General features: G+C 51.1%; 1 protein-coding gene across 1 annotated transcript; it reads right to left on the reverse strand.

Moving 5' to 3' along the window:
• Nucleotides 1-1,099: 1,099 nt before the first annotated feature.
• ITM2A (integral membrane protein 2A) lies at nucleotides 1,100-11,599 on the reverse strand. The gene is made up of 6 exons (XM_071569063.1): nucleotides 11,440-11,599; nucleotides 7,563-7,694; nucleotides 6,445-6,633; nucleotides 4,765-4,875; nucleotides 3,505-3,655; nucleotides 1,100-2,173 (listed from the first exon to the last, which is right to left on the reverse strand). The coding sequence occupies exons 1-6, from the start codon at nucleotides 11,521-11,523 to the stop codon at nucleotides 2,085-2,087; spliced, it is 756 nt and encodes a 251-aa protein (XP_071425164.1). The 5' UTR covers nucleotides 11,524-11,599; the 3' UTR covers nucleotides 1,100-2,084.
• Between the last annotated feature and the right edge of the window lie 585 nt (nucleotides 11,600-12,184).

The following is a 12,184-nucleotide window of genomic DNA, read 5'->3' on the forward strand; positions in this document are numbered from 1 at the left end:
AAGTGTTGCAGCCCCTCTGGAAGCAGGTCCAGCACTCCCGTCCAGGGGTGGAAGTGCCATCCTGCATGGACACTCCAAGCTGGCACAATTCCCAGGGTTTATTTTCCATAAAAATCAAACCTCCTGCTGCAAGATGATGCTCTCTACAGCCAACACATTTCCAAGCTCTTGCACTCATACTAAGAAGCCAACCCATCCTGGTTATCCCCCCAGACAATCCCAAGGGGGGAATCACCTGTCCAAGAACACAGCAAAGCTGGAGCAGAAACTTCCCAGTGCAGCTGTTTGCCCCAGTAACACACCTGAGTGAAGCCAACCTGACTGTGACTTTAATTGCAGCTTTCCACAGCACTTTATTTCAGTAAATTAAGGTTTATAATGAAATACTCTCCTACACACACTGTTGTAGAGCCAATGCTGTAGTTTTGGGATACACCCTCTGCATGGCAACACCAACCACCTCTGCATTACAATTCCTGTGTTCTCCTTTCCTCCGAAGTTTCATGAGCAATGACTGACTCCTACAGTCACTTCTCACTCCCACCAGTTCTCTGCACAGAAATCCAGCTGTTTGCCTTCCAGCTCTATATTCCCAGCCACTTTCCAGGGAAGCCAGAAGGGTTCAGGACACACTTGAGCTCCTTGAGTCACAGATGTTTTGCCGCACGACTCTCCTCTCTGAGCTGTCAGCCCAGCAAAGCTCAGGGGCAGAGCTGCCCCCAGGCTGCTCATTAACCCTGTCACTTGCTGCACACCCCCCTCAGCACCAGTATTCAAATGAATTGCTCAATACACCCCTGGCTTGCCCTGCCACAGCTGAGTCGCTGCCCACAGGCCCCAGGAGCACCGCTGGGCCTCCAGCACTGAGCACATGGAGAGCACAGGGGGGTTCCACACAACATCCCGAGCTGCAGAGAGCTGTCTGTTCTTCCCTCTGGTCCTCCAGCTTGTTTGGCACCACAAGGCATTTCCACAGCACCAGGAAGAGGAAATTCAGCTTCACAAGTTGAAAAAGAGGTTAAGAGGGGTGTCCCTGTCCCAGGCCCACAGCATCACTCCCCTCACCTCTGAGCACCAGGAAGTCACACAAACACCAAGGTTTTAGAGAAACATTTATTAGAGGGTTGCAGAATTTATGCCAATATAAAGTCCCTTAATAAAACTCTCGAGTTTATCAACTGCAGGACACTAACTCTTCATTATCTTTAAGCTGCAGCTTTCAAAAAAGGAACATTGCTCTGACTGCAGCAGTAAAGCTACTTGCTCATAAAAAGTTGATCTAAAAAGTTTATCTAAGCCCAAGTAGTTTAAGTTTCCAACTACAGCCACATTCACAGGTGAGCTATACCAGAACAGATCCTTGAAATAGGAAGTTACAGGATAAACCAACTCCTAACCAAAAATACTGACAAGCTTTAAGAGTAACTCTATCCAAATCTAACAACTAAATGCCACAAAACCAAACTGAGGGAGGAGAACTCAACGTAAGCTCGGGGAAGGTTCCAAATATACATACGAATTCAATACAGTAATTGCACAAAAGAAAGAGGGTAGTGTTAAAGGTTTATGGTCACTGAGCTCGGGTTTTACATGCCTCACACATGGTCGTTAAAATAAACCTTTAATGATCCAGATCAGGGTTGAGCCAGGACATGGAGTGCAGAGCTATCCTACAGAACTACACGAGATGTGCAAACCACAGATTATTAATGTTAATCATTCTGTGAAAGTTAAGGTGAACATAACTGGTTCCAGCCAAGGAACTGGGGAAAGTTTTTATATATATATATTTTTCTGCCATTCCCAGATTACACTAAATCAAACACATTCAACAGATAAACTGGTATTAGCCTTCTAAAAAAAAAAAACCTTACTCAAATTTAAGTTTTACATGAGACAACTAAAAGGTTATACCAAGGATCAACGAAAGCTGAATGGTGACTTTGTCTTTTGAAATACAAGCAATACACAGAAAATGCATAAGGCTTTTGATTATCACTGCACGTTTTAATTTCAGAAGTCGATGTTGAACGCTCAGACTTCCCAGGGAAGGTGTGGACAGGTCACCTCTCAGCCACCACCCTTCACTGCTGACAGATCTTTGTTTCAACAACGAAAGAGTTCTCGAAGTGCCTGATGGAGTGACAGTTCTCTGCCGCCCGTTTCTGCACACCTGGGGACGAGAGAGGAGAGCCTGAGTACAGCACAGCCCAGCAGCACCACTGCCAGGTCTGGGCCACCAGCAACAGCAGCCAGACACAGTCCCTCACACAACGTGTTTCTTCAGCCAGGAGCTGCCACCAGAGCCTGGCACTGGGTTGTTTCCATCAGACATCCCCCAGCCACCCAGAGTGCATTTCACAGGCTGTGCTTTGCAGAGCTGCCTTCACCTTGGCAGGATTTGCCACTCAGCTGATGACCTCACTCAAGTTTTTCCTAACAGTATTAAAGTGATTTTCTCTATTTTGGGACATGCCAGCACTGGGTTTGACCCAGGCAGTTTACCTGTACCAGCTGTGACTCTTTACTAGGAGACAAGAAGGAACAGTGCTACAATCAAAGACGAATCACCCTCCCAACAGCTCAGAGACACGTGCCTCTCCCTCCCACGAGGGCAGCATTTATCTGCCTTCACATGTCCTGCACCATGAGCCACAAAGAACCCCTGTATGTTCCCACAGACAGAGCCTGCCTTCCACCCAGCACAGGACAAGCCTGTAGCAAGCAGCAGATGTGGCTCCTGATGCTGCAACTGGGCTGAGGAAACTCTTGCCCAAGAGCTTGGCAGGAAAACAAGAGCAGAGAGTTCCAACAAAGCAAACATTGGCATTCTGAAAAGCTCTATCCCTCAAAGGATTAGTTTGGTGGGAGCAGCAGATATGAAATGATTTAAGAGCTACAGCTGAACCAAAATTCACAGCAACAGGTTGCTGTACCCCAGGCCTCCTCCCAGTAGGTGAAAGCACTGACATGTCAGGCTCAACCCTTTCTCAGAATGGCAGGAGAATACAGGCAATGAAGGACCACCTCAGCATTTCCTCTGAAGTGTCCTTCCTCTTTCAGAGAGGAAGTCTGGGATGTCCAGAGCTCGCTGCTCAATCATTTGGTTCTTTCAAAGCAAGTGAAGCAGCAGATAATATTTGTAATTGGTGTTCCTGTAACCCAGTTTTAGATAGGACAGTGACAAAACAAGCTGCACCTACAGAGACTCACATTATCTGATGATTATGTGAATTTTGGGGCCAAACAACTTACAACTTCAATGAAGAGATGGAAGATAAACAGGCTTAAATTCCAGGTTGGTAACTGTAATTCTGTAACTGAAACTTTCTCAGCCTGTTCAAGTGACACACACATGAAAGCAGGGGAAATACTCGGCAGGTCTATGATGAGCTTCAGCTCATGCTGAGCACTCAGATTTCCAAGTCGAAAAAGTCCCCAGGTTGAAGCATCTACCCCTTCCCCAGTGAGCAAGAGCTGTCCTTGTCCTCTGAAGGAACTCACCCATTATCTGGTCTCTGCGCTGAAGCCTGAACGTCTCTTTCCCCACACACAGCTGGTAGATGAAGATCCCCAGATCAGACACGTTATCGATCTCCTCTGTAACCACCATCTCCTCACGCACCAGGTAAGTCTGAGGCAGGTAAGAGCCAGTCTGAAAGAGAAAATCCTGGAGATACAGACTCCTGCAACCACAGACAAACCTGTGCATTTCACTCCTTGCTTTGGCAGGACTTCAGGCTGCAGACTTCAGCTTTCCTTCTATTTCACACTAAGATATGCTGGGCGTGAGCAGCTGCATAGCAGGGAGGTTAAAACCTGACAAAGGCCATTTCAAACAGTTGCAGTTACATGCAAACAAAGCACAGTTAACCTCAACACTGCTGGGCCTCACGGGAAGCAAACGTAAACAGAGCCTGGTCAAGTTTATTTGTGAACAACAAAGTTTGCAGTTAAAAGAGAAACAAAGTACTGTGAAAGATTCCAGCTCTGAGGCAATGCATTTCTAATGTAAAAAGAGCAGGACCACCTACAAAAGCCTTCATCAGAAGATCACAGCACTGCAAACAGCTTCCCACTCCTCATGAGCTACTCCTAAAAAAAGGGAGACACACTTCAAGCTTGTCTTCAAGAAGCTAAAAAGAATAATGCAACAAGCTAAACTAGACCCGTGGTCTCTGAATTAGGTGTAAAAGAGTCAAGGATTTCCTTAAGAAGTCCCTTTGACACATGGTAGCTGAGTGAAAGAGTACTGCATTTCACTGGAGAGGAGCAGCAAAGCTCTATGAACTTGACCCATAAGTCACCTTGGAAAAGCACCAGTTTTAGTGGCTGAAGAGTCAAAATAGTTGTGGTGAGCTCATAACTGCAGTGCCAGTAACAAGGGAACAAGTTGCCATTGTTCTTTTCATCACAACTCTCACGGGGCAAACGAGCTTTCCAGGAGGAACTTTCAGGTTTAGGCTTTCAATGATATTTGGAGCTTTATCAAATTCCTTTCTAACAGCTAAATTTAACCTTATCTGCTGGTTGCTTTCAGCTCCCATAAAGCCAGGTATTAATAAGAGCATTAGGCATGAATCTACTCAACATAATATCCACTGACAGCTGGCCTTAGCTCCAGCACAGTGCCTGAGCCCGGGGATTACGGGCTGTGATGGCAAGGGGACTGTTCTAGCAAGAGCCTGGAGTTCAGGAGCAGCACCAGCACTGCCAGCCAAAGCCACCCTGTGCCCAGGACTCGGCAGCAGAGCCCCCACATACCGCCAGCTTGGCGAAGAGATCCATCAGGTTCCTGGGGGGCATCACGATGGACGTGTTCAGAGGGATCACGTAGCAGTTGCCCAGTTGCAAGTCAAGATATGCTGTCAAAAGCTATTGTGAAAAATAAGATATCAGAATACAGTTTTACAAGGACCAAGAAGGAAGCTAAAAATGCTGAGATCCCACACAGCTGCTCTGAAGAGCTGCATTCAGAACTGTCTACTCTGAGTTTTTGCAAGCCAAAAGTGGTTACAGTGATAGTTTACAAAACTTTTGTACAGGACAGAAACTGACTATAAAAGCAGTTTCTATCATAATTCTTAAGAAGTACAGTTTGTACTAACACAGAGGAAGTATTTGTGATCATGCTCTTGAAACTGAAGAGGTCTAATTAAGCACAGTGCAAACAAAGGTATCCAGCTGCTGAAAAACAATCATTCCCTGTAAACAGTTCTTCAGGAAAAGCATTAGTGCCTACAAACTCACATCAGCACAAGGACTGCTGAAACTAGATTTATCTATTTATTCTATCTGCATTGCCAAGGTTGGCTTTACGAGCCACCTACAAGAGCTTTTACAGCTGACTCAGGATAAATGTTAATACCACTGACATGACTTTAATAAAAAAGTCAAATTAAAGCCATCCTCCCACCTCTGCCTTACAGAAACCCCATCCAACTAACACAGCACTGTCAGGTTCAAGATTTCAGCTGCTTGAAATGCTTTAATTCCCTTCTCCAAGACCCCACCTGTCTGCAATTCTGTATTTTGCTGTAACAATGTGCAAAACCTTAGGCCAAATCATTTTTAACTCAAATTACAACAGTCTTCTCACTACCATTTACAGAGGGTTCTTCACCAAACAGCAAAAGTGGCACATCCAGCCATCCCATGGGCAACAGTATTTAAAGTTGCACCGAGGTGCCTTTTCCTGACAGTTCAGGCAAAGGAGTTGATAGAATCAGTTGGGTTGGAAGAGGCCTCTGAGATCATCAAGTCCAACCCTTGGTCCAACTCCACTGTGATCACCAGATCATGGCACTCAGTGCCACGTCCAGTCTCACCTTAAAAACCTCCAGGGATGGGGAATCCACCCCCTCTCTGGGCAGCCCATTCCAATGCCTGATTACTCTCTCTGGAAATAATTTTTTTCTGATCTCCAGCTTCATTTTCCCCTGGCAGAGCTTGAGCCCATCGTGCCCCCTTGTCCTATTGCTGAGTGCCTGGGAGAAGAGACCAACCCCCACCTGGCCAGAACTTCCCTTCAGGTAGTTCTAGACAGTGCTGAGGTCACCTCTGAGCCTCCTCTTCTCCATGCTGAACACCCCCAGCTCCCTCAGCCTCTCTCTCAAAGGGGCAGATCCCACAGATCAGCAGAGCAGAGCTCCCACAGATCAGAGTGGCTTGGCTGGCACAGAGCTCCCCACTCAGCCCCGTCCCTGCAGAGCAGCTCAGTGGGCACAGAGCTCCCCACTCAGCCCTCTCCCTGCAGAGCAGCTCAATGGGCACAGAGCTCCCCACTCAGCCCCATCCCTGCAGAGCAGCTCAGTGGGCACAGAGCTCTCTGCTCAGCCCCATCCCTGCAGAGCAGCTCAGTGGGCACAGAGCTCCCCACTCAGCCCTGTCCCTGCAGAGCAGCTCAGTGGGCACAGAGCTCCCCGTGCCCTCCCCGTGCCTTACCCTGTCGAAGTCGTGCACGATGGCGGCGGGGTCGCTGTCGGAGAACTTGGGCACGGGCACGTCGATGATGGCGATGTTGTCGGCCTCGCGGATATCGGCCTCCTCGGCGATAGGCAGGAAGTAGGGCTCGGCGGCGCGGGGCCGGCCCTCGCTCTCAAAGTAGCACATCTCGCCCCGGTACACCTTGTGCTGCGGGAGCAAGGCTGGTTAGTGCGGCACAGCACAGGGGGGGGAACGGCACAGCAGAGCTGGAACGGCACGGCCCGGGGGGGGAACGGCACGGCCCGGAGGGGGGGAACGGCACGGCCCGGAGGGGGGGAACGGCACGGCCCGGAGGGGGGGAACGGCACGGCCCGGAGGGGGGGAACGGCACGGCACGGGGGGGGGGGAACGGCACGGCCCGGAGGGGGGGAACGGCACGGCACAGGGGGGGAACGGCACGGCAGAGCTGGAACGGCTTTCAGATCGTGGCGGCCCAAAAGAAGCGGGCACAGCTCGCAGGTGCCACACACAAAGTATTTTATTAAATCACTCCATGAAGGAAAGTAAAGAAAAAGGCAAGCAAGAAAGAAAAAGAGACAGAAAAGACACACTAACTCCAAATTACACAATATATATTGTCAAATCCCACTCATAGCCAAGTTCTATAGGTTGTATCACAGTGTCTATAAACCTTATTACAGCTCCTATTTGGATGTCACTTTCTGCCCAGATGTTCTGCCCTGAGAAATTTCTCTCTTCTGCATTCCTTTCTCATGGATAGCTTCTCCCAAAACCTCCTTACCTCATTTTGGTTTTGTGAGCTTGCTGGTGTTTCTCACAGGACTAATTAAGTTCTCAGTGTACCAAAAAGCACCAGCTACCAGGCCTGTGAGCCTGCCTGCAGCTCCAAAGGTCTCCCTCAACTCCAGAACTCCTCAAAATCCTCACAGAGCAGCCCTGGAGCAGCATTTCCAACACGGGTGCTGTGCCAGGGTGTGGGGCTGGCACACCTGCAGCTCTCCTGAAGGGCACCACGGCCCAGCTCCTGGAGGTCTCAGCACAGTGTAATCCATTTATAATTACACTCTTTACAGTCAGTGCTGCTTAAACAAAAAAGAACTCGGAGCAGAGCTTACCTTGGGCATGAAGTACTTGTAGATGCAGGCTCCTCCAACCACCACCCCTGCCAAGATGAAGGCCAGGCCCAGCAGAGTCAACAGACATCTTCCAGATGAGCTCTCACCCCTGTGCGTGGCAACTTCTGGGTCCTTGAAACAAAGAGGGATGAGAACTTAGAAAGTGCAGCTGCTCTGAATTTAACAGGAGCTGTTACCAACTCCTTCCCTTTGTCCCACCATCTTCTGTTTCTTCGAGGTGTGAGAATTGCAAGTCAGCATCACAGAATAAGAAAACACTGACATGAAATATTACTGCATCAGATTAAGATCAGTTTGCAAACAGCCCTGGGAGTATTTTCTTAGTTAGATGATGTTTTCTACACAAACCTTTATGCAGAAACTATTTGGGTTGTAAGACATTTAAATAACTTTAATAAAAGATACAGTGCTGCAGCCACAACACAGTTCCAAAGAAAGGATTTGTAGATCAAGGTCAGTGAAGTACAGAGTGTTTTCAGGCCTCTTCCCTCTCCTCCTCTTGCTATCACGTGCATGACCATTGCTTTTCCTCACAAAGCTGGATTAACAGAAGCAGCCAAGATGCAGCTCTGTCAGCTGGCTGGGGAACAGACAACTGGCACGAGGCACCAGGTTTCAGGGCTTTAATATGCACAAGCAAAGTCCACTAGGAAAGAAAACCAGTCGTCAGCTTAAACGGAGCTTCCAATTATGCCAAATAAAAACAAGTCCCTGTGGCACATCCTGCCCTGCAGCTTCAAAAAACCCTCTCTTCTACCCAAATCCCATGGAAGTTTTGTTTCCAGCTGCCTGAAACGTCCCTCTTTAGTTCAGTAACTTGTTTCTCCCTCTCAGTGTCCCGTCAAACACAGGATAACTGCCCCCAAAGGAAGCTGCTCTCATGTGAGGTGGTGAGAGTTGGGCAATCCACCCACAGAGGCAGTGGTGGTGTCTGAAGGGCAAAGTCAACCCTCCAGAGCCTCTCCAGCACCTTCCCAGACATCCAGGTGAAAGGCTCATGTGGAAGTGAGCCAAGTGGAGAGGGAACAGCAGAAGTTCTTTGAAATACAAAACAATCAGAGTAATTTCCTTTGGGTAAACACACACTGGGTTTGGATCTTTCAGAAGGAAAAAAATAAAAGGCAAAACCCAAAACCAACCAAGCCCACAATGTTTAGATAACCTCTATATCTGGTCAACTATGTCCCTTTAATGATTCCTGACTCCACGATTTAGTAGCTGAGTTTCAAGCCCTGCTCTTTGTACTGTCAGGCAGGAAGAACACTGGATTTCACAGTAAAAGATCTTTCCTTTTGAGGTGCTCCCAGAGGTGGCTGGACTGGGCTCAGCAGCTCCCATGGCCTTTATTTGGGTCCCAGAGGACACAGCACACTGAGTGGCCTGTGCTCCCAACAAGCCCCAGCATTATCACCACGGCCCCACATACTGCCGTGCTCAGCAAGATGCAGCAGCATAAAAGTCAAGCACATCAGTTATGCAAGTCCTGAAACAAACCCCGAGCTGTTTGCTGCAAGTCAATACTCCCACATTCCACTCCTGCACCCTCCAAACACAGAAATGTTGCTTCAGCAAGGCACAAGCTGCTACAATTGGCTTGCTAAGCATTTGTTAGGAAAAAAAACCCCAACAAACAACCTGCAAAAACAAATTCAAACCCCAACTTCAAGTCAGAATTATGCCACATTTATATGGCACTATGAGAAAACCACCTTTCAGGGCTAACCAGCTTTATTAATTCTGTTCTCTTCACCTTCTCCCACCTTCACCTCCACCTTTCAGCACCTTACTCATCCAGCCTGTCACTACTTGAACACCCCAGTCTGCAGCAGTTCTGGCACTGCAGCCGTCCCGGGGCTGGGCTGATGATGTCGACATCCAATTAGCGACACTCGCACTGCACCTACTCCCGACAAGGCAAAGGGATTTCAGCACATGGAACACCAATGTGGGCAGCTGAACCTGAAGAGCTGACAGAGCTGAGAACACAGGAAGACTTTGCTCCAGCAGGTTACAAAACCTCTGCTCAAAAATAACACACAAAAACCATTTAAAAACTACAAAAGAAAATGCAGTTCTAAGGTGTGACAAGCAAAGCAAACGAGTAGAAGGGAAGGAAAATCACTTGATTTAACAGTGCTGCCAGTCAGCTCCAAGAGCCTGCAGGGAGGGGATTCTGCAAGCTCAAGGGTTTCGTGCAGATATTCCAGGGGACTTTTATTGTGCTGTTTCAGCCAACATTAGCCCTTAAGCTTGTTTGCTCTGCACAAATATTCCAGCAAAAGGAGACATTAACAACCACTCCAACAAGTTTGTCTTGGAGTAAAATTATGAACTTGATGTTTACAGGCAACTCCAAGACCTGCAGTCACAGTGAAGAGTTGTGCAAAACCCACGTAGTGCAAACACTGAGAATATTCCAAACTGAGAGGAAGAGCTCCCATGAGAAGAAAAAAAGGAGTGTAAGTGTTTATTAGAACTATTATGCTCAGAACTTGCACAGTACAGGGCTGTAAATGTATGTGTAAGAAGCTGCCTCAGGAGTAGCTGAGTTTGTCCCACAAGAAAGTGGCTAATGACATCTTCAGAATTGGAATTATTTACCGACCCTGTTTTCCTACTTTCCCTCCCTCCTTTTGATCTTGTGCTCAGGTGCTGCTGTATTACCTGTGCACACATAAAACTCCTCAAGCTCAGCAGAGCCCACTGAGCAGTAATTCCACCCTACATCCCTTCTCCTTCTAAAGGGAGGCTATTTCAGGTGAGGCTGAGTGGGCTGGAAGGCAAACCGCTGTCCTGATTACAGCTTAGAAGAGGGGAACGAAAAGAAGAAAACAGACACTGCAGTGCAACTCGGCAAGTTCTGCTGTTGCTTTTTCACATTTTTCTTACTCCCGATTACAAACAAGCCACGGCGTGTTCCCCCTCCTGAGCCACTGCCGCGTTTCCCAACACGCTGATCTTCTCCAGCTCACTAAAAACCAAGACACCTTCAACCGAATCCCCCCCAAACGGGCGAAGCTCCGCTCGAGCCAGCGCCGCCCTGGGCAGGAAAAGCCCAAACCGCAGGCAGGGCGCTCGCCTGCGTTGCTATTTAAAACCCTTTATGGCAGGTTGCTTAATTCACGCTCCGCCGGGAGGCTCCGGGCCCGGGCCCGCTGTGCCTGCCCGGGAGGCGCTGCCGGAGGGGGGGCCCCTTCGCTTCCCGGGGACCGGCTGGAAGGGCCGGCAGGAAACGCGGCGCTGGCTCGGGCCCAGCGGGAGATAAACACCCGGCGGGGGCACAGACAGGCCGGGGGAGGGCACGGGGGAGCCTGGAGAGGGCACGGGGGGCTCGGCGGAGGGCACCGGGGGGTCACTCGGCCTGACGGAGAGCATGGGGGGGCCAGGGGAGGGCACCGGGGAGGGGTCGGGAGAGGGCACCGGGAGGGGGCCGGGAGAGGGCACCGGGAGGGGGCCGGGAGAGGGCACCGGGAGGGGGCCGGGAGAGGGCACCGGGAGGGGGCCGGGAGAGGGCACCGGGAGGGGGCCGGGAGAGGGCACCGGGGGCTCCCTCGGCCTGAGGGAGGGCACGGGGGGAGCGGGGGGGTGTCCCTCGGCTTGACGGAGGGCACTGGGGGGGATGTCACTCGGCCTGAGGGAGGGCACGGGGGGGGGGGGGGAGGATGTCACTCGGCCTGAGGGAGAGCACGGGGGGACCCCTCGCCCGGAGGAACGGCCCCTGGCCCGGAGGAACGGCCCTCCCGCACCCGCGGCCCTCCCGCACGGGCCCGGCTCCGCCGCCTGCCCCGGCCGTGAGAAAATGGCGGCGGCGGCGGCCCCTCGGCTCCCCCCGCCCGGGACGCCGCCGCGCCCGCACCTTGTCGGCCACAAGCGCCTCGGCCGCCTCCTTCTTGGGCTCGTCCTTGAGCGCGAAGGGCGAGTGGAAGGCGATCTTCACCATGGCGCCGGCGGGGCCGCGTCCCTCCCGGCGGCGGCGACACGGCCAGTGCGCTCCGCGAGGCCACGCCCCCTGCGGACACGCCCCTGCAGGGCCCGTCCCTATAGGCCACGCTCCTGCAGGCCACGCCCCCAGAGGGACACGCCCCCACCGCGCACAGCGCCCCCTGCCGGCCAGGTCGCGACCTGCGACCCACCCGGACCCCAAAGTGTTGGTTTGGAACCAGTTTGGGCACCAGTTTGGGCACCAGTTTGGGCATCATTGGGGTCATCAGGTCCTTCTTTTAGAATTGGACCAGTGGTGCAAAGCAGAGCACAGTTGTCATTATTGCTGTGAGCGAGTTTTGATCAGTGAGCAGAGATGGTGATTAAAGAGGGGCTTTACCAGGGGGAAGGTGATCAGGGAGAAGAAATTCTGATTAAAAACCCTATGGAATTACTGAGGCTGGCAAATCCCTGCCAGCTCCAGGAGCCCACCCTGTGCCCGATGCCCACCTTGGCAAAGCCCTCCCAGCCCATGGAGCCCACCCTGTGCCCAATGCCCACCTTGGCAAGGCCCTCCCAGCCCATGGAGCCCACCCTGTGCCCCATGCCCACCTTGGCAAAGCCCTCCCAGCCCCTGGAGCCCACCCTGTGCCCGATGCCCACCTTGGCAAGGCCCTCCC

Source organism: Pithys albifrons, chromosome 14 (genome assembly GCF_047495875.1).
Source record: "Pithys albifrons albifrons isolate INPA30051 chromosome 14, PitAlb_v1, whole genome shotgun sequence".
In the NCBI taxonomy this organism is placed as follows: Eukaryota; Metazoa; Chordata; class Aves; order Passeriformes; family Thamnophilidae; genus Pithys; species Pithys albifrons.